This window comes from Ranitomeya imitator, chromosome 3 (genome assembly GCF_032444005.1).
Source record: "Ranitomeya imitator isolate aRanImi1 chromosome 3, aRanImi1.pri, whole genome shotgun sequence".
Taxonomy (NCBI): domain Eukaryota; kingdom Metazoa; phylum Chordata; class Amphibia; order Anura; family Dendrobatidae; genus Ranitomeya; species Ranitomeya imitator.
The window spans coordinates 787,413,748-787,436,517 of record NC_091284.1 but is presented as its reverse complement, the minus strand read 5'-3'; the positions used below and the strand labels follow the sequence as shown (position 1 = coordinate 787,436,517).

At 45.5% G+C, this 22,770-nt stretch overlaps 1 protein-coding gene across 2 annotated transcripts in view; it reads right to left on the bottom strand.

The window, feature by feature from the left end:
* The window catches only part of PIWIL4 (piwi like RNA-mediated gene silencing 4), a 214,488-nt gene that overhangs the window by 165,603 nt on the left and 26,115 nt on the right, over positions 1-22,770 (bottom strand). Inside the window, exons 1-3 of one of the 2 annotated variants that reach the window (XM_069759170.1) lie at positions 16,600-16,690; positions 16,012-16,088; positions 4,749-4,824 (exon numbers count right to left, since the gene is read on the bottom strand). In XM_069759170.1, coding sequence (XP_069615271.1) covers positions 4,749-4,824; positions 16,012-16,083 — 148 coding nt within the window. In that variant the 5' untranslated portion in view covers positions 16,084-16,088; positions 16,600-16,690. Of the gene's footprint in view, positions 1-4,748; positions 4,825-16,011; positions 16,089-16,599; positions 16,691-22,770 lie in introns of those variants that run through there. The other variant, XM_069759169.1, reaches the window with a different exon arrangement.

Here is a 22,770-nt window from a genome sequence, read left to right as displayed (position 1 = left end):
ACTCGGTTCTATTCTTTCTTTTTAGCTAGTATGGCCTCCTATGCTAAATTCTGATTTCATGTCTGCGTATGTTATTTCCCTCTCCTCTCACCGTCAATATTTGTGGGGGGCTGTCTATCCTTTGGGGATTTTCTCTGAGGCAAGATAGGTTTCCTGTTTCTGTCTTTAGGGGAAGTTAGTTCTGAGGCTGTGCCGAGGGGTCTAGGGAGTGTTAGGTACCCCCCACGGCTACTTCTAGTTGCGCTGCTAGGTTCAGGGTTTGCGGTCAGTACAGGGACCACCTTCTCCAGAGTCCGTCTCATGCTGCTCCTAGGCCACCAGATCATAACAATTGTCTATGGCTAGTCCAGAAGTAGTCAACATGTCTACCCATCCTGCGATTTCCATAATTCCAAGACTTCTTGACGTTGCAATTTCAAGTATAATCCACCACATTATTTTGCTTCCTTCCCTCCCAAACACCACATTGCAAGTGCTGTTTCAATGGCCATTTCATGTTTTTTTTATTATTATTCACTTCTATAGCGCCATTTATTCCATGGCGCTTTACATGTGAAAAAAGGGCGCATACATAGATAAGTACAATAAACATGAGCAATACAAGGCACACACAAATACAGAGGGAGAGAGGACCCTGCCCTCGAGGGCTCACAGTCTACATGGGATGGGTGAGGATACACTAGGAGAGGGTAGAGCTGGTCGTGCGCCGTTTCAGTGGACTGAGGATCACTGCAGGCTGTAGGCTTGTCGGAAGAGGTGAGTCTTCAGGTTCCTTTTGAAGGTTTCCGTGGTAGGCAAAAGTCTGATGTGTTGGGGTAGAGAGTTCCAGAGTATGGGGGAAGCACGGGAGAAATCTTGGATGCGGTTGTGGGACGAAGAGATGAAAGAGGAGTAGAAAAGGAGATCTTGAGAGGATGGAAGGTTTCGAGTAGGTAAGTACCGGGAGACCATGTCACAGATGTGTGGAGGAGACAGGGTGTGGATGGCTTTGTATGTCATAGTTAGGGCTTTGAACTGGAGCCTCTGGATAATAGGAAGCCAGTGAAGGGCTTGGCAGAGAGGAGAGGCTGGGGAATAGCAGGGAGACAGGTAGTCGGGCAGCAGAGTTTAGGATAGTTTGGAGTGGTGCAAAAGTGCTAGAGGGGAGGTCAGAGAGTAGGAGGTTGCAATAGTCGAGGCAGGAGATGATAAGGGCGTGCACTAGCATTTTTGCCATTTCTTGGTAAAGGAATGTATGGATCCGGGAAATGTTTTTGAGTTTGAGTCGGCAGGAGGAGACAAGGGCTTGGATATGTGGCTTGAAAGAGAGGGTAGAGTCGAGGATCACCCCGAGGCACAAGGTATGCGGGACTGGGAAAGTGAGCAGCCATTGACATTGATGGATAGGTCTGGTGGAGGGGTAGAGTGGGATGGGGGAAAGAGGATGAATTCTGTTTTGTCCATGTTCAGTTTTAAAAAGCGAGCAGAAAAGAAGGATGAAATTATGGACAGACATTGTGGGATTTTGGTAAGGAGGTGAGGTCAGGTCAAGATAGGTAGATCTGCGTGTCATCGCTGTGGAGATGATACTGCAAACTGTGGGATTCTATGAGCTGTCTTCAACTGCTGCTCAGCAAGATCCGTACACTATATAAAAACAGTGTGCGTATTGGAATTGTACTGTCTGAGCCTCTCCGCTCCCTACTCAGACAGGGTAATTCCCATACACATAGTATATGAGTACACTGTACAGATCTTGCTGAGCAGCAGATAAAAGCAGCTTCAAGAAGAGCCTAACTAGGCACTGAAACAGCACAGTCAAGCAGTTTGGAAGAGAAGGAAACAAAATAAAGTAATGAAGTATATTACAAAAAATAATAACTCTTCAATTAAGGGTTACTAAAAAAAGGAAAATGTAGTTACTCTTTAAAGGCTAGTATTACACAGTTACAAGACATCAAAAGACAAATGCCACGTGGTGACAACGCGCTTAATGATTGTTAAATGTGTCATGTTGCAACACGACTAATGCGACTTGCCATAAAACTAAACATTGAACTTTTATTCGTACACAAACTTTGCCCCGGTAGATTTTTATGTACACATTGTTTGGGTAGAAACTGTCGACAACTGTTCATGCTTTTATTGTAGTCAAACTTGCAACTCTTCAAGGGGCTGTCCAGTATATAGGTGACCTATCTTAGTTCACCCCATAATACACTGCATTTGACACAAGCAGACTCCTGCACGCCAGCCTTAGCTACAGGTACAGTCTAGAAATCCCCTTATATATGAGAATTTAACAAGGAACATCTCTGGCTGCTATTGACTACTGCAGTTAAGTAATATATATCCGACGGATGGTCCTGACAGATCTAGCACAAATCACTAATGAATGCGGTATCTGGCTGCTATGGGCTGTGGCTCATTGTCATCTTAGCGAAACAGCTTCTAATATTTTCCAGAATCTTTAAAATAGGCTTAAGGGGATAGTCACACTTTTTTTTATATTCATGCTATAAATGTCAGATAAGATCGGATCCCACTGCAAGTTATGGTGGTCCCTCAGTTGTTCGGTACTTTTCTGACTCCCATAGAAATGATGGGAGACGACCGCATACATGCACGCCACTTCTCAACTCATTCTCTGTCTGGATGTGTCGGTCAGCAGCCAGTTCCTCGGATTGGCTTTGACATCACCCTCACTGTAAGCCGCCTGAGTATTCAGGTAGTTGGCACCCATTTTGGCACAGGAGGGGGTGTATGGTGCTGGCTCAGGTGGCTGATCTTCATGGGAGTTTGTTCTTTCTGATATATGCTACTGTATTTAAAACAAGCGATCAAACGATTGACCCTGAGGGGATCTAAAAATAGGTAAAAAAATGTTTTAAAAAGTTAAAAATCTAAAAAAAATAAAAAGAGCATATTTAGTATTGTTGAGCCCATAAAAGTTCAAGCTATGAAAATATTAAATAATTTAATGCATATGTTAAATCTGTTATTTTTCTACCCCGCGAAAAAAAATCCAAATAAACCGATCAAGTGTCATATATAACCCAAAATAGTAGAATTAATAACTGTAACTCGCCATCACTTAGCTCCATCAAAGGAAAAATGTTAAAAAGGTTGCGGGTCTGAAAAGATGGCAGCAGAAACAAGATTTTCCTATGTTACAAAGTGCTGAATTTTTATAAAAATTTCAGAAAAAAAAATATACAAGTTTGGGATCACCCTAATCGTAATGACCTGGACAATCAAGTTTTGAGGTCATTCTTACTGAACGCCATAATAAAAAAAATTAAAAGCAAAGAACAATAGCGGAATTGTGTCTTTTTTTCACCAATTCATCATATTTGGATATTTGTTTCTGTTTTTCGTGACATGACAAGGTAAAATGAATGTAGTAATTCAAAGCTATAATTTGTCTTGCAAAAAAAACAAGTCCTCACAGTCTGGTACAGCTGTGTAAATATAAAAGTAAAAGTAACGTCTCTTTGAAGAAGGGGAGGGGGAACCCCGAAACTGCAAAAAAAGGAAATTGGCTAGGGAGAAGCGTTCACAAGTTGTGTAGCAGGTCACAGTTGCATACACGATGTTTTTGTATTGAACCCCAAATTTTTTTCATGGCTTTTAAAGGTAAAGGAGGAAAAAAAAAATGAAAGTGCAAAAAACAAAAATGGCAGAACTTTGTCTTGATTGATTGATGAGACTTATACATAAGGCAATGTCCATGACGTAGATACAGCTAACCTGTTTTTAGGACGGTCCATCAATATCAGATTGTTGTGGCTCCGACCCCCGGTACGACTACTCAGTTGCTTGTAGCGCACGCTGGCTGTGTACAGTGTACCAAGCTCTGCACACTGTGAAGTTATTACTCACCAGCTTGGTGCTGCGATCTGCCCCATCTGCTTTATCTTTTCCCCTGATTGGCTCTGACATTTCTCCTCCAATCCTCATATGCCAATTCAGACTGCAGGAAGCCGCCTGAGTATTCAGGTAGTTGGCACCCACTTACTTAGTCTTGAACCTTGTGACATTCTCTGTCGTATCACTTTGTCAGCTCAGCATTTTTGGACTTTGTTACAAATGCAGCACTGCATCCATTCTCCCATACTTCAGATGTCCGTTTTTTGCGTAAAGTTTTTTTTTACAGATAGAGCTCATCCCTAGTATAGTCTATGGGGCATTTTTTTTCTTTCAGAGCAGGCAAAAATCGCAAGGACGTGTCAAATATTGATCGAGTGTAAGATCAAAATTAGTAACGCAAGTCTATAAAAAATTCGACAGACCTTGGAAGACATGGACCGACAGATAGAAGGTAGAGAAACTTGTTTTTTTTTTCTTCTCATCTGAGGAAAATCAATGAAACTCGGACCAAACTCGGATAACTCTCTTGATGAAAATTTGATGAAACTCTGAACAAAATCACTGATGAAATTTAGGCCACTGTTCTCATACGTGAAAAAAATCTGTATCAACCCGCAGCATCAATGTCATCGGTCCGTGCTACATAACGGCTCAGCCGGTCACCATGGATCTGCCTAACAAGATGAGACAACTGAAGTGCCAATGTGGGGCACTCACCGATGAGATAATACTGATATATCCTAAGGGTGGGTCACTAATGAATCCCTTTAAAGTTGTTAGAAGTTCTACTTCCAGCAATGTGGTCCAAAACATAATCGTGGCAAATTCATATGTATTTTGGAACTACGGTAATTTTCAAGCAAAGAATAAAACTGCAGTAATACCAGGGGCATACATACACACAGTGCCGCTCGCTCCATCGCTCCGGCCATTATTGCCGTCCCTGGAAGTTCCATTGCCATCGCCAAAGTTGCTCTAGAAGTAACAGGTGCAGAAAAAATAAAGAAACAATCAGCATAGGTCTCAAACCTTCAACTATAGTTTTTGTCTGGAAGTTCCAATCCTGGTTTTGGCAGACAATCACTGATGCTAAATACTGAAGTGTGAATGAGGCCTTAGACTTCTGAGATCAGCGATACCTCTGATCTAGCATAAAAATGAAAAAAAAAAAAACATGATGTCAGCGCACCACAGCATCGAAAGAAAAACTGGCAAGAATCTGGATTGTAGGTGGTTGGATTTCTCAAGATTGGTATACTCGAGTAGGGCAGTAAAACATAGAAGAGTAATCCAACAATGAAGGATGTTAGAAATCCAATTTATTAAAATAGGGATTTTTGTGTACTCTCCGTAAAATCCTTTTCTCCGAGCCATTCATTGGGGGACACAGACCGTAGGGTGTATGCTGCTGTCACTAGGAGACTGACACTAAGTGATACAAAAAAAGTTAGCTCCTCCCCTGCAGTATACACCCTCCTGCTGGCTCTCAGCTAACCAGTTCGGTGCAAAAGCAGTAGGAAATCAATAACAATATATGAGCGTATAGCATGTCACAATATATATGAGAGTATAGCATGTCAAATTATAAAACAAGCACAAGCTAATAATAGGGTGGGAGCTGTGTCCCCCAATGAATGGCTCGGAGAAAAGGATTTTACGGTGAGTACACAATAATCCCTATTTTTCCTTCGCCTCATTGGGGGACACAGACCGTGGGACGTCCCAAAGCAGGCCCTGGGTGGTAACAACATCAGATCAGGCCCTGTCTAATCAGTACTTACAAGTGCGCCACCGCGGCCTGCAGAGCCCGCCTGCCCAGACTCACATCTGTGGAAGTGTGGGAATTATCGTGCTTCAAGAATGCATGCGGACTGGACGAATCCACAAGCTTGCAGGCGTGCTTTGCCAACGCCTGGTGCCTAGAACCCTTGATAGACAGGGAGATAGGCTGACATCTAACACGGAAGGACTCCTGGATGGTGAAAAGAATCCACCAGGCTAACATGGCCGATAAAACGGCTAAACCCTTCCTGTAAACATCAGGCAGCCTTCCTCTTACGGTCAGGAAGCCCAAATAAAGCATCCGACCTTCGGAAGGACGCCGTCCTCGAGACGTACCTACTCAGAGCACTCACTTCGTTCAGAATATGGGGAACTCATTCCATTTTGTGGACTGGTGCCGAAAGAGATGAGGAAAGAACGATGCCCTCATAACAGTAGTAATACAATACCACCTTGGTAACAAGGGACGTGGATGGCCTGAGGACAACCTTGCCTTGAAGGTAATAAGGGAAAAAGTCTGAAAGAACAGAGCAGCTAGCTCCAAAGACTCGTCAAGAGGAGGATATCACAGAGAAAAAAGGGCAACCTTCCCTGATAGTAAAGTCTATCCGGATCAAAAGGAGTCTACTGGACCATTAAGGTCCCAATGATCTAACAATATGCGATAGGGAAGAACTACGTGTGAAAACTCCCTACGAAAAAGTCCCAACTCGGAGTTTTGTTGCAATAAGGCGGAAAGACACTAGCTCCGCAAACAAAAAACTGACGTGCTCAGTGCGGATCCCCGAGGATCACTGTGGCCTTTTCTACTTCCGAAAGGCTTTCGGAAGTAGTGGAAAGGGAGTTATGGAAACTGGTACCATGGAAGAACCAGAGCATGCAGTGCGATCGCTCTTGGATCTCGAGGCCGAACCACAAACTCGAGTACATTGGCGTTCAGTCTGGACGCCATCCGATCTACAACTGGAGAGCTCCAGTGAAGGCAGATCTGATGGAAGACTTCCGGGTGAAGTTCCCACTCACTTGAGACGGAACCCTGACGGCTGAATATGTTAGCCGCCTAGAGTTCTACTCCTTGGATATGTACTGCCGAGATCACCGAATGATAGATCTCGGCCCATTAGAGAATGTGAGGTACCTCGGCCATGGCGCCTGACCGTGGGTACCTGCTAGATGATTGACGTATGGCACAGCCGTGGCATTATCCAATTGAATTTGGATGGTGTGACCCGCCAGAAAGCAGTGGACCTACTGTAGGACTACTGTTCGGATCTCCAGAGCAATGATCAGGAGAAGAAGACTGGCATTGGTAGTTACTAATAACCATTGAACAGGGAGAAAGGCCCTGGATGAAGAAGGAGCTCAGAGACTACCGTCTGAAAGTCTGTTTGACTTGCTGAAAATGAGCGGAGCGAAGGAAACTGCTTCCATTGTCCTCACCATTTTCCCTCAGAACCCTCCTAGCAAATCGAATGAAATGAGGGGATGAGTGATCAAGTGCGTGAGCTCCCTGCTGAAGGGCCATGACCTTGTCTCGAGGGAGAATTACCATCCTTCTGGAAGTGTGCAGGATGATCCTCAAAAAGGATATCTGCAGGGCTGGAAATGAGGAGAATTTGTCTAAGTTTAGCTGCCAGCCCAGGTGAGAGGGTATCGCAAGTGATATAGACGACTCAGCGTAGTCCTGGAAGAGCGGCTAGACAGTCGACCAAACAGGGCAGAATGACCACGCCTCTAGGGTGCAAGAGGAACATGACAGCCGCCATGACCCTTGCGAACACTCTGGGTGCAGTAGCAAGGCCGAAGGACAAGGTCATGACTTGAAAATGCTGTTCACGAATGGAAAAGCGAAGGAATTTTTGAAGAGGGGAAAAATAGGAATGTGAGGGTAAGCATCCCGAATGTTGATGGATGCCAGAAACTCCACCTTTTTCTGTTGAAGTAATGGCTAACCGGAGGAACTCCATCCGAAGAAGGAGGACCTTGTCAAAGGTTGTTAGAAGTTTGAGGTCCAGGATCGGTCTTACTTTTTGTTCCCCTTTTTGGAACCAAGATCCCTTAGATCTAGACTGTCCTGGACAACCCTTCCACTGCTGGTTGGGTCTGTAGGAAACATACGATCCTTTGTTTTTCTCCCGCTCAAAAGATTTGATTGGCCAGTTGTACTGTCTTCAGGAAAAGGTAACTGGTGTGAATCAAAGCAGTTAAGGTCTCCAGCCAGGAGACCATTGCTCTAGCAATCCATGCGGTGGCTAGGGAGGGTAGAGCGGTGAACCCGAAGCCGCAACGAACCAGATTTGCTATCTGAAAGTCCGTGGTATTTTTAATTGATGATACATCGGGCAGGGATACTGGTAGGTATGCCACAGGAGATTCTACCTGGTTAATTTGCCAAGTGGCAGAATGCTCGGCTGCATCCAGCAGGTCATCGTCTCTTGCCATCGTCGCTCTCTTTTGATGGTGCAGAGTTAAAAATTAGGAACTCTCGATCCACCATCCTCTTAACAGGGAAGTGGAGAGGGATCGTCCGCCTTCTTGCATCATCTGTTAAATAGTGGTGATGCAGAGGGGGGTGCAAGGACGCCAAAAAGGGTGCCTCTGTACATCCACACAGTTCAGGTCTCCGGATGGACAAGACAGGTTGTCTGGCGTTAGGCCTCGATGCAGAAGAGGATACATGTAGGCGACACTCCGTGTGCTCGTCTGTTGATGGTGTGGGGAGATCAGTGCCCTTTAAAGAACCCGTCGCCCTTAAAAATCGGACCAGGCATGGCATCCCATGTAGAGGCTTCTGTCCAGTGAATCGCTTATCCGGACTGAATGGCAAATGCTCTACGAGGAAGTTTAGTCTCCTTATGAGGGACACTGCGTAGTCTAGAGCAGAATCGGCGTCCTCGTCAATGTACAGAGATGATAAAAATAGGCGAGTTCATCCTTTTCTGAAGCTCTGGCAAGTCCAGGTCCAAGGCAATATCCGATCCATATTCAGAGTCTTGTTCTCAGCAAATCATTGGGGAGAGAGATCAGGAAATGAAAACTTCCGTTTTCTAGATGCCTGTACGTTTCTAGATGCCTGTACGTTTCTAGAATACTTGCGGCCCCTGCTAGCCGATGGCTCCCATGTAGGAGATGAACCATGTATGTCGGTCCTGTGAGCACTCCGAGCCACCGAGGGATCACGTCAGTCAGGGAAACCATGGATTGTGGTCAGTGACGAAGTCCGCCGAGGGAACTAGGTACTCTGGGATAAACTGGGATCAGCGGCGGAGGGCTCCTGAGCTCATTTAGGGTGACCGGCTTCAGATTGGTGCCTTTTAAACCAGGGAATACTGGTCATGTGCCTTTTAGACCAGGGAATACTGGTCATGTGCCTTTAAGATCAGGTAATACTGGTCATGTGCCTTTAAGACCAGGGAATACTGGTCAAGTGCTTTTAAGACCAAGGAATACTGGTCATGTGCCTTTAAGACCAGAGAATACTGGTCATGTGCCTTTAAGACCAGGGAATACTGGTCATGTGCCTTTAAGACCAGGGAATACTGGTCATATGCCTTTAAGACCAGGGAATACTGGTCATGTGCCTTTAAGACCTGTTGCAGAGTCATTGTGCCCCTTTAATGCAAAGTCATCGCCCCTGTGTGAGCCAGCCGGGTGGACCAAGATGGCCACCGGGAGTTGCAGAGGTGATAAAATCTCGCAGAGAGCGAGAAGCGCCAATTCAGGGGGCGGAGCCACATGCACGATGTGGGCGGAGCCTCGGAACTTCCATGAATAGGCCCAAGCCGGAGCCTAAATTTCTGCAGTCTGCGGGAGCGATACCAGTGGTAGAAGTGAGGGACGATGTAGTGGCCGAGAAAAAACTGAGCGCTTCCGTGCCAGGCGAGAAGCGCCAGAAAGCGGGCAGAGCCGCCTTAGGGCGCCATAGTGCAGGTGCAGTTTCCAGGGGTGCGGCCTACACATCGGCCGGAGCCGGGGGCTACATTTTTGCAGCCGGCCGGAGCGTTACCTCAGGGAGGTGGGCCACAGGGAAGCCTGAGGCTGCCTGTCAGCATGTGGATATCCCGCTGCAGATGGATCCACTCACCATGGGTGCACGTCCCGATATGGAGCCGCCGCGGATGACTGGGTTTCTGTTCTGCTGCAGGTTAGGTATTGCAGCGTGGACGGTGCAGGGAGAGAGGGATAAACCTCAATCCATCATCCCTTTGTTAGGGAGGTAGAGAGGAACCGTCTGCCTCCTTGTGCCATACGCTTTCATAGTGGTGGGACAGTGGGGGCTGCTCGGACGCCATAGAGAGGGGCCTCTGTACATCCACGGAGTTCAGCCCTCGGGTGGACAGGGCCAGTTGTCCGGCATTAGGCCTGGCTGGGGAAGAGGGTACGTGGAGGCGACACTCCGTGTGCTCGTCCGTTCAGGGTGTGGGGAGATCGGTGCCCTTGAAGGGACCCGTCGCCCCTAAGAATCAGCCCAGGTTTGGCATCCCACGTCGCAGGAGAGGATACGGGGAGGCGACACTCTCCGTTCTCGCCTATTGATGGTTCGGGGAGATCGGAACCTTGAAAGGATCCGTCTCCCCATTCGTCCGTGGAAAAAAATAAATCAAAAATGTAAAATAATAAAGAGTTTTGGGTCTGAATAGCAGACCCATCCGTGTGCCTCCTACAGACACTAAGCAAGAATTGGTTAGCTGAGAGCCAGCAGGAGGGTGTATACTGCAGGGGAGGAGAGAACTTCCTTTGTATCACTTAAGGCAGTGTTTTTCAACCAGTGTGCCGCGGCACACTAGTGTGCCGCGACACATGGTCGGGTGTGCCGCGGGGAACGGGAGTCAGCTGTTCTCTGTGCCGACTGTCAAGCTGACAGCCGGCACAGAGAAGCTGCAGCGCGCCGGCTCCCGGAGATCAATTGTACTCGCAGACATCTACCAGCTGCGAGTACAATTGAGGCTCTGACCGCTGGGTCAGAGCGACGCCAGCAGCGTGATCAAGTCATGTGATCACGCTGCTGACGTCACGATCAGGCGCGCAGGAGAAAGAAGAGACTTGGTGGTAAGTGCTCCTGTGCTGTGGAGCTGAAGACACCGAAGATTCAGCGTGGGGCGGGTTTATGGGGAGTATGTGGGGGGATTTATTAAGTGTGTGGGGGGATTTATTAAGTGTGTGGGGGGGATTTATTCAGTGTGTGGGGGGGATTTATTAAGTGTATACGTGGGGGGGAGGGCTGGAATTTATTTAGCATGTGTGGGACAGGGTGCATTTATTCTGTGGAAGGGGATGGATTTATTCTATCGGAAGGGCAGTGGATATATTCTGTGGGGGTGAGTGGGGAGATGGGGGTGGACACAGTAGCGAGGGGAAAAAATGTGTGCTGACAGTACTGGGAGCAACGGTGATGGGATGTGTGAGGACAGTATGGGGAGTCGGGGGAATGTGTGAGGGGGGAATGTGTGAGGAGGAAATATGGAGAGAGCAAAGGGGTATGTTAGCAGGGGGGGGGATGTACAGGAGGAGGCTATTAGAAATGTGTGCAGACAGTATGGGGGGATGAAAGTGTGAGTGGACACAGAATAGATACTGAGTAGTGTGAGGGTAACAGCCAGGAGGAGACAGTATGCCAAGTAGGAGGAGTGTAATGAAGGGGCACAGTAGAGAGACTGGGCTCTCTATGAGGGACACCGTATGAGAAGGCAGTGTGAAGTATGGAAAAGAGAGAGGGTAGTGTGGATGGCATGTACCATAAGAGGGACAGCGAGGGTCATATTATGTGCTGGGAATAAAGTGAGGGGCAATTATTTACTCAGGGGCTCAGCCTAGGGCAGATATTGTTATTCTGGAGCATTATAATAACACTGCTGTCTTTAAGGGTGTTGTGTCGGGATGTGCTGCAGAAGACAGGAGAAGATGGAAGTCTGCAGAAACGAGCTCTGCCGGTGGATGAGAAGAGTCATCATGGCATCTGGACAAGGTGAAGATGAAAAGAAAGAGGCGACTCCACAAACAACGTCATCTACCAGGTACCTGGATGTAAATGTGTTTTTTTTGTGATACTAATTCTCATTTTTATTTGTTAGGAACATTAAAGGGGATGTCCAAGGTTGTGATGAGTCTGCAGTCATACTATGTGACTGCAGACTTCTGAATTCTCACAGTGCGCACTGCTATCATAATTCTCTGATGTTGGTGATTTACATACATGCGGTCACGTGCTGACTAGACATGTGTGGCCTCATTCAATGAAAATGAATTGACTGAGGCCGGACACGTCTAGTTAGAATGTGGCCAGAAGTATCCAAATCACATACTTGTGCTGTCATGACCGTCCACTCTGGCCACCGGCAAGGGAGAATCCTGAAAGTGTGCAGTGCTTGCGCTGTGAGAATTCAGAAGCCTGCAGTCACATAGAATGACTGCAGACTTTCATCTCAAACCTGGACGCACCATTTTGTGCCATTTTGGTTGGTGGTGTGCCTCGGGATTTTTTAAGTATAAAAAGTGTGCCGCGGCTCAAAAAAGGTTGAAAATCACTGACTTAAGGTACCTTCACACTGAACGATATCACTAGCGATCCGTGACATTGCAGCGTCCTGGCTAGCGATATCGTTCAGTTTGACAGGCAGCAGCGATCTGGATCCTGCTGTGATGTCGTTGGTCGCTGCAGAAAGTCCAGAACTTTATTTCGTCGCTGGACTCCCTGCAGACATCGCTGAATCGGCGTGTGTGACGCCGATTCAGCGATGTCTTCACTGGTAACCAGGGTAAACATTGGGTTACTAAGCGCAGGGCCGCGCTTAGTAACCAGATGTTTACCCTGGTTACCAGCGTAAACGTTAAAAAAACAAACACTACATATTTACCTTTCGCTGTCTGTCCCCGGCGCTCTGCTTCTCTGCACTGGCTGTGAGCGCCGGCCAGCCGGAAAGCAGAGCGGTGACGTCACCGCTCTGCTTTCCGGCCGCTGTGCTCACAGCCAGTGCAGAGAAGCAGAGCGCCGGGGACAGACAGCGGAAGGTAAGTATGTAGTGTTTGTTTTTTTTACGTTTACGCTGGTAACCAGGGTAAACATCGGGTTACTAAGTGCGGCCCTGCGCTTAGTAACCCGATGTTTACCATGGTTACCAGGGGACTTCGGGATCGTTGGTCGCTGGAGAGCTGTCTGTGTGACAGCTCTCCAGCGACGCTGCAGCGATCGACATCGTTGTCGGTATCGCTGCAGCATCGCTGAGTGTGAAGGTACCTTTAGTGTCAGCAACCTAGTGACAGCAGCAGCATACACCACGGTCTGTGTCCCCCAATTAGAAAGAGAAAAAAAGATTAATTTAAAGGTTGTACATAAAATAAAAAGGGAATCATAAAAGCATATTCACAACGCGTTTTACACTGTAACAAGTCCTTGCTCATAGTTGTACCTCTTAGCCAGGACCATCTACCTATGAGTAAGGACTTGATACAGTCCGAAACGCGCAAGTAGGCCTCCACCATTGCCAGAATGTTAGGCAGCTGCTTAGAAGAATCCACGGCTGCTGTTTTTTCGCACAAGGTTAGAGGAGGCTGGGTTATTATAAAGCTGGGAAATTTGCATCAACTGGCTTTTCCTGAGAATGATGGTGCACAAGCACTGTCTGAAACCTTGGTCAAAGTTATCTCAACACACAAATCTCCAAAAGTGCCCAAACTTTTGCATCGGCCCTTTTTACTTTTTGTAAATTTTAGGGTAAGTTCACACAGGGCGTTTTGGCTGCTTTTTTTCTGCAGCAAAACCTGATTTTCTTGGCAGGAAAGAAACTGCGTCAAAAACGCAGGTTTAGGTGCGCTTTTGGTGCGTGTTTTTTTCTCTTTGTCCATGCTAATGTCCTTGAATTTTCAGCAGCAAAAGCGCAGTAAATAATGATACCTGCGTTTTTGCAGCGTTTTTTCAACACCCATTCAAGCCAATGGGTGAAAAACGCTGAAAAAACGCAGCAAAAAAGCTATAAGAAGTGACAGGCTCTATGTCCAAAAAAACGCAGCAAAGCACAAAATACTGATCACACAAAAAAAACCAATGTGTGTGCATGAGATTTCTGAAATCTCACAGGCTTCGCTGTACTGTAAAAAGCAGCTGAAAATTAGCATAAAAAAAGCAGCAAAACGCCATGTGAACTTACACTTAAAATGAAAAAAAAAATGACTATATTTATATATACAGTACAGGCCAAAAGTTTGGACACACCTTCTCATTTAAAGATTTTTCTGTATTTTCATGACTATGAAAATTGTACATTCACACTGAAGGCATCAAAACTATGAATTAACAAATGTGGAATTATATACTTAACAAAAAAGTGTGAAACAACTGAAAATAATGTCTTATATTCTAGGTTCTTCAAAGTAGCCACCTTTTGCTTTGATGACTGCTTTGCACAGTCTTGGCATTCTCTTGATGAGCTTCAAGAGGTAGTCACCGGGAATGGTCTTCCAACAATCTTGAAGGAGTTCCCAGAGATGCTTAGGGCTTGTTGGCCCTTTTGCCTTCGCTCTGCGGTCCAGCTCACCCCAAACCATCTCGATTGGGTTCAGGTCTGGTGACTGGGGAGGCCATGTCATCTGGCGTAGCACCCCATCACTCTCCTTCTTGGTCAAATAGCCCTTACACAGCCTGGAGGTGTGTTTGGGGTCATTGTCCTGTTGAAAAATAAATGATGGTCCAACTTAACGCAAACCGGATGGAATAGCATGCCGCTGCAAGATGCTGTGGTAGCCATGCTGGTTCAGTATGCCTTCAATTTTGAATAAATCCCCAACAGTGTCACCAGCAAAGCACCCCCATCATCACACCTCCTCCATGCTTCACGGTGGGAACCAGGCATGTAGAGTCCATCCGTTCACCTTTTCTGCGTCGCACAAAGACACGGTGGTTGGAACCAAAGATCTCAAATGTGGACTCATCAGACCAAAGCACAGATTTCCACTGGTCTAATGTCCATTCCTTGTGTTCTTTAGCCCAAACAAGTCTCTACTGATTGTTGCTTGTCCTTAGCAGTGGTTTCCTAGCAGCTATTTTACCATGAAGACCTACTGCACAAAGTCTCCTCTTAATATGTTTCCACGTTCAGGAAACGCTGTGTTTTTGACGCAGCGTTGAGCCGCAGCATAGTGCAGGGGATTTTAATTAAATCCCGTATCCACTATGCAGTAAAAGACGCATGCGGCAGACCCGCGAAAACGAACATGCGGCGCGTCTTTTAAGAACGCAGCATGTCCTTACATTGCAGAAAAAATGCAAGGACAGCGCAGGTGACCTACCAGTGACCTCAGGTGCAGATTTGTTCAGGATTTTACCTGCATACAATCCTGACCAAATCCTGATGCAATCCTGAACGTGGACACATACCCTTACCGTTGTTGTAGAGATGTGTCTGCTGCTAGAACTCTGTGTGGCATTGACCTGGTCTCTAATCAGTGCTGCTGTTAACCTGCGATTTCTGAGGCTGGTGACTCGGATAAACTTATCCTCAGAAGCAGAGGTGACTCTTGGTCTTCCTTTCCTGGAGCGGTCCTCATGTGAGCCAGTTTCTTTGTAGCGCTTGATGGTTTTTGCACCTGCAATTGGGGACACTTTCAAAGTTTTCCCAATTTTTCGGACTGACTTTCTTAAAGTAATGATGGCCACTCGTTTTTCTTTACTTTGCTGCTTTTTTCTTGCCATAAAACAAATTCTAACAGTCTATTCAGTAGGACTATCAGCTGTGTATCTATCAGACTTCTGCACAACACAACTGATGGTTCCAACCCCATTTATAAGGCAAGAAATCCCACTTATTAAACCTGACCGGGCACACCTGTGAAGTGAAAACCATTCCCGGTGACTACCTCTTGAAGCTCATCAAGAGAATGCCAAGAGTGTGCAACGCAGTCATCAAAGCAAAAGGTGGCTACTTTGAAGAACCTAGAATATAAGACATAATTTCAGTTGTTTCACACTTTTTTGTTAAGTAGATAATTCCACATGTGTTAATTTATAGTTTTGATGCCTTCAGTGTGAATGTACAATTTTCATAGTCATGAAAATACAGAAAAATCTTTGAATGAGGTGTGTCCAAACTTTTGGTCTGTACTGTATGTATATATATATATATATATATATATATATATATATGTTTTGCCTAAAATACAAAGGGAATGTGTCATCTTTAAGCATGAATGCAGCAGAAGTGCACATGATTGACCACTGCTCCGTTCACACAGGGTTTTCGGTACTCGGGATCAGTGGGGGCCCCCAGCAGTGGGAACCCCCACGATTAGGAATTTATACCCTTAGGGAATAACTTCCACTAACTTCCAAGCTTGGTACAACCTCTTTAATTACGGTGGGCACACATTCCTCATAATACGGACACATACCTGGCTCGGTGATCCACCAAAGGAACTGTAATCATTATCAGAAAACTTTCTCTTCGGAGGTCGTCCGGTCATTTTTGCTGAAAAAAAAAAAGCACTGTTATGTGTTAAATTCTAGAAATATATTCTATCACATAAATGAAAGAGATCCAAGGAGTAAGGTTTCTCCTTGCACTGGCAGGGTGGATAAAAATCAATGTATTTTTAAAAAAAAAAAAAAAAAAAAAAAATCGGATTTTTTTTATTTAAATCGGATTTTTTTATTTAAATTGGATTTTTTTCAATAAACTGCTTTTTGAGGAAAATATTTTACCATCCAAAGGTTCTTCCATCATGAGATAAAGCTGAGTTGTTTAACTCAGTAGAATAAAGGCTGTATATGTGTAACATTCACAATGCCATGCTCTTCCAGAGGTTTCTGTAGGATTAGTGGGCAGTTTCTCTCCTATATTATCACAGACGCTCGCTTTACTTACGCAGTTCTCAAAACTGAATTTGACTCCGCAGAGGTCCCAGCCTCTTCTTCACGGCAAAAATGTTACAACATGAACAGAGTTGAGAAAAAGACCTTAATCCTATTGTTCTACAAACCTATGAATACAGAATCAACCCCTTCAGTGCCAAGTCCGAGAAGTTAGACAATATGTTTCTGATTGTTTGGAGTGGAATAGATCTGCACAACACAAGAAGAATGTGAATCTAAGTGTGAGGAGGAGGAAGGGCAAGCAGACAAGAAAATGAAAGTGAAACTTTGAGCACAATACTGCAGCATAGCCACAGACAGACAAGTCTGGATCTGTTTGTGTGTACGATCTGAGGTTTATTACATTCTTTTCTTATAATGGCAGCAGGCCGTAAAAGAGACCCAGTTTGGGAATATTTTAATGAAGCTCCTTCGCCTATCGGTAAGGCAGGCATGCGTGCAAAATGCAAACGATGCAACAAAGTTAGGTAGAAACTTTGATTTAAATCACTGATTCAAATCAAGCCTTACTGACTAGTGATTTAAATCGTGATTTAAATCGGGATTTAAATCAGTTAGATTTAAATCAAATCCACCCTGCCTTGCAGAGAGCGACATGTCAAGATAATTTGCATATTTAATTTTCCAGAGGAGCAGTGCAAGGCTTAAAAGTCTCCTCACCTCGGCATGTCAGGATACACAAGGAGAAACATTACCCCTTGGATCCTAGTTAGCCGCCTCTCACACAGCCAAACCAGATCTCACACTTTGCACTGACGAGGGGCAGTACCCCGAAACACAGTGTCTGCAAATTGAGATTTTGGTTTTGGCTTTTATCCCAAGTCATGTGACAAAAGATGCGGTAGAAAGTCGATACTGACTTTTAGGATCGCTACTACCTATAGGTGGCACTAGAGTTTTAGTCCTCTTCTTCCCTGAAGAGGCAATTTGCATACAGTTAGGGCCAGAAATATTTGGACAGTGACACAATTTTCGCGAGTTGGGCTCTGCATGCCACCACATTGGATTTGAAATGAAACCTCTACAACAGAATTCAAGTGCAGATTGTAACGTTTAATTTGAAGGGTTGAACAAAAATATCTGATAGAAAATGTAGGAATTGTACACATTTCTTTACAAACACTCCACATTTTAGGAGGTCAAAAGTAATTGGACAAATAAACATAACCCAAACAAAATATTTTTATTTTCAATATTTTGTTGCAAATCCTTTGGAGGCAATCACTGCCTTAAGTCTGGAACCCTTGAACATCTCCAAACGCTGGGTTTCCTCCTTCTTAATGCTTTGCCAGGCCTTTACAGCCGCAGCCTTCAGGTCTTGCTTGTTTGTGGGTCTTTCCGTCTTAAGTCTGGATTTGAGCAAGTGAAATGCATGCTCAATTGGGTTTAGATCTGGAGATTGACTTGGCCATTGCAGAATGTTCCACTTTTTGGCACTCATGAACTCCTGGGTAGCTTTGGCTGTATGCTTGGGGTCATTGTCCATCTGTACTATGAAGCGCCGTCCAATCAACTTTGCAGCATTTGGCTGAATCTGGGCTGAAAGTATATCCCGGTACACTTCAGAATTCATCCGGCTACTCTTGTCTGCTCTTATGTCATCAATAAACACAAGTGACCCAGTGCCATTGAAAGCATTCATGCCCATGCCATCACGTTGCCTCCACCATGTTTTACAGAGGATGTGGTGTGCCTTGGATCATGTGCCATTCCCTTTCTTCTCCAAACTTTTTTCTTCCCATCATTCTGGTACAGGTTGATCTTTGTCTCATCTGTCCATAGAATACTTTTCCAGAACTGAGCTGGCTTCTTGAGGTGTTTTTCTGCAAATTTAACTCTGGCCTGTCTATTTTTGGTATTGATGAATGGTTTGCATCTAGATGTGAACCCTTTGTATTTACTGTCATGGAGTCTTCTCTTTACTGTTGACTTAGAGACAGATACACCTACTTCACTGAGAGTGTTCTGGACTTCAGTTGATGTTGTGAACGGGTTCTTCTTCACCAAATTAAGTATGCGGCGATCATCCACCACTGTTGTCATCCGTGGACGCCCAGGCCTTTTTGAGTTCCCAAGCTCACCAGTCAATTCCTTTGTTCTCAGAATGTACCCAACTGTTGATTTTGCTACTCCAAGCATGTCTGCTATCTCTCTGATGGATTTTTTCTTTTTTTTCAGCCTCAGGATGTTCTGCTTCACCTCAATTGAGAGTTCCTTTGACCGCACGTTGTCTGCTCACAGCAACAGCTTCCAAATGCAAAACCACACACCTGGAATCCACCCCTGACCTTTTAACTACTTCATTGATTACAGGTTAACGAGGGAGACGCCTTCAGAGTTAATTGCAGCCCTTAGAGTCCATTGTCCAATTACTTTTGGTCCCTTGAAAAAGAGGACGCTATGCATTACAGAGCTATGATTCCTAAACCCTTTCTCCGATTTGGATGTGGAAACTATCATATTGCAGCTGAGAGTGTGCACTTTCAGCCCATATTATATATATAATTGTATTTCTGAACATGTTTTTGTAAACAGCTAAAATAACAAAACTTGTGTCACTGTCCAAATATTTCTGGCCCTAACTGTAAATGAAATATACACTTAGGATTAATGTGGTTTTTCCCAAAATCGCAAATTCTGACTTATCCCTGGGATAGGGGGGATAACTTGCTGATCACTGGGTGTCTGACCGCTGAGACTCCCTGGCAATCCCAAAATGGCAGAATGCAGCCACCGTAAACACGTGTCTTAAATGGAGTGGAGGTGCACATGCACGTGGTCATGGACAAACAATGGAGCAGAGGTGCACATGCTCGTTATCGTAGACAAACAATGGAGCAGAGGTGCACATGCTCGTTGTCCTGGACAAATAATGGAGCGGAGGTGCACATGCTCGTTATCGTAGACAAACAATGGAGCAGAGGTGCACATGCTCGTTGTCATGGACAAACAATGGAGCAGAGGTGCACATGCTCGTTGTCCTGGACAAACAATGGAGCAGAGGTGCACATGCTCGTTATCCTGGACAAACAATGGAGCGGAGGTGCACATGCTCGTTATCGTAGACAAACAATGGAGCAGAGGTGCACATGCTCGTTGTCATGGACAAACAATGGAGCGGAGGTGCACATGCTCGTTATCGTAGACAAACAATGGAGCAGAGGTGCACTTGCTCGTTGTCCTGGACAAACAATGGAGCAGAGGTGGACATGCTCGTTATCCTGGACAAACAATGGAGCGGAGGTGCACATGCTCGTTATCGTAGACAAACAATGGAGCAGAGGTGCACTTGCTCGTTGTCATGGACAAACAATGGAGCAGAGGTGCACATGCTCGTTGTCCTGGACAAACAATGGAGCAGAGGTGCACATGCTCGTTATCCTGGACAAACAATGGAGCGGAGGTGCACATGCTCGTTATCGTAGACAAACAATGGAGCAGAGGTGCACATGCTCGTTGTCATGGACAAACAATGGAGCGGAGGAGCACATGCTCGTTATCGTAGACAAACAATGGAGCAGAGGTGCACATGCTCGTTGTCATAGACAAACAATGGAGCGGAGGTGCACATGCTCGTTGTCATAGACAAACAATAGAGCGGAGGTGCGCATGCTACAAACTCTTCCATAATGCTGTCAGAACGAACTCACTGATGGATATAAAAGGTAGAATGGTTGCTAGCCCCCACTACATGCATTTAAGTGAAAACGTCCTCCAAGGACAGCGAGGTAGACAGCGTGATGTGGATGATAGGGGAGGAAACTAGGAAAGGGGCTGGTTATATAAGACTGCGTGCCCGTCTGACCGCACAGCAGCTGTTTAAAAAACAAAAGTAATTTTTTGTGCTATGCCAGGCTGTAAGCGGAGAAGTAAAAAAAAAAAAAAAAACAATTTAGAGGGAAATTACAGTCACAACGCAGCAGTGGGAATTCTCTATATTTCTGGGAGCCGGGAGGACAGTTTCCCTATTTATTAGTGACACAGCGTTGTGTGCATTGGATGCAGACGTCCCGATGTTTCGCTCTCGCGCTCGGATATCATTCGCACAAATGACAGCCTGCTGATACTGCAATTTGTGCTGATTACAAGCCACGCTGTAAGGACCCCGGCGCTGATTAATAAGACGACATCCGACTACTGGACCTTACTGCACAGCCAGCAAATCACTGAAGTGGTCCCATAAATGGTCCCTGCTCCGTCCTCATCACTCTCATTCCCATACATTATTATGATTGTTTTATTATGGACGCTTATAATTGACTATCAGCGCCGACATGCGTCCCTGACCTGCAGTCACACTACACAACAGATGACATAGGAGAACCACATCCTAAAATTATCCTCAGTTATTCTTCTGATTTTACAATATTAAAGAGGACCTGTCACTAGGTGAAAAGTGTCCATTTTTGCTTTTATTTCATTCTTCTGTTCCCCTGAGCATTCCGTTTTTCTTCTTTCTTCTGTTCCACCATATGGTTCTAAAGATACCGGCCTTTTTACTTAGGGCAAATTTCTATGGTCTTTACTAGTGGGCAGTGCTCACAGTATCCTCTGGGGCGTGGCTCACAGGATCCTCTGGGGCGTGGCTCACAGGATCCTCTGGAGCGTGGCTCACAGTATCCTCTGGGGCGTGGCTCACAGGATTCTCTTGGGCGTGGCTCACAGGGTCCTCTGGGGCGTGGCTCACAGGGTCCTCTGGGGCGTGGCTCTCAGGATCCTCTGGGGCAGAGCTCTCAGGATCCTCTGGGGCAGAGCTCTCAGGATCCTCTGGGGCGTGGCTCTCAGGATCCTCTGGGGCGTGTCTTTAGGCTGCTCTGCATAATTACCTTGTGAGCGCCATCACATATTCCCAAGAAATAATATGATATCTGATGTATCAGACAGAATTCCTTTTGGATTTCTTGAACATTGCTGCCATGAATCCACAAAGGCTTTTTTTAACGTGTTTTTTGCGGCGGACACACTTAACATGCACATTAAATGCGCTTACTATTGATCTCAAATGGGAAAAGGTACTTAGAGTGGACATGGTTTTTCTGTGTGTTTTTTTTTTCCCAGTGTGGGAAAAAGAAAGGGTCACATCAGTTCTTAAACTATGTTCACACGGAGTCTTTTTGCTAAGATTTTAGAGAAGAAACTTGCCGTTTTTGAGATTTGGAGGATATGGAGAGTTTCTGCTCAGTGGTTATGTTCACAAGATGTCATTTTCAGGCGATTTCGTCCGGAATCTGCTTGAAAAAACTTATTAAACTGCAGCTAAAAATGGATATAAAACAAAACACAAACACCGGCGGAACCACTTTGGGGAAAAAAGTCACCTCCTTTATTCTGAAGCCGGGTTGTGAAAGAAAACTGCAGCGGCTATGCCGTCAAATTAAAAAAAAACCTTGTGCACATAGCCAGTTTCTGCTCCAAAAACTCCATTTTCACTTAGCCTTTAAGATGATTTTCAGGGTTCAAAGCTCACCAAATTTGCCTGAATTATCTATTTATTCCCTATGTGGCTGCAAAGTGCTGCGCTCATCTTTTCTGGAAGCCGCATAGAGAATGAATGGAGCAGCGGTCGGCCGTACATAATAGGACTAAAAATTCTCCGTCCTGCCGGTCAATGTGGGTCCCAGTGGTCAGATCGCTGCCGAACAGCAAGTTATTCTGCGTAAAGGTGCTATCTTGGTTTCACTGGACAACCCCGTGCAATTTACGGTGTGACGCTCTCAGATTGTAAGACTCTTAAATGCTTCTTGTAGGGTCAACTTGAGAAAATGAGGAGTCGGAGGTTTGGCTTACCGACTCCACAGCCCTGATTGTAGCCCCTTCACCCTAACAATCAGTGGGGATCTCAAGGCAATGATGCAGTGCTAGGGAACCGGGTCTTGGGACAACCTTCTAGTGATCGGTGAGAGTGAGATGTTTTTATAATAGGTTTGCTTAATAACATTAACTTTATAATTACATTGTGTAAGTTAAAAGGTTTGTACAGGACTTTAACACTGATGGCCTATCCTTAACTTCAATGTCTGATCGGTCAACCGGCTGCTCCCGATGTTGGCGGTGGTCGGAACTGCTCAGTTAGGAGTTGCACAGCTCAGTCAATGGGATAGTGGCTATGGCTGAGTGCAGTAATTATCATATTGATGTGAATAGGTGGTGGATCTGCAGTACCTGACCACTATACAGTTAATGGGGCTCGGCTGCGTAGCTCCACAAGGGAGCAGTGCTGGATGCCACTGCCACCAGCTGATCAGCAGAGTGCTGGTGTCATACCCCACAGATCAGAC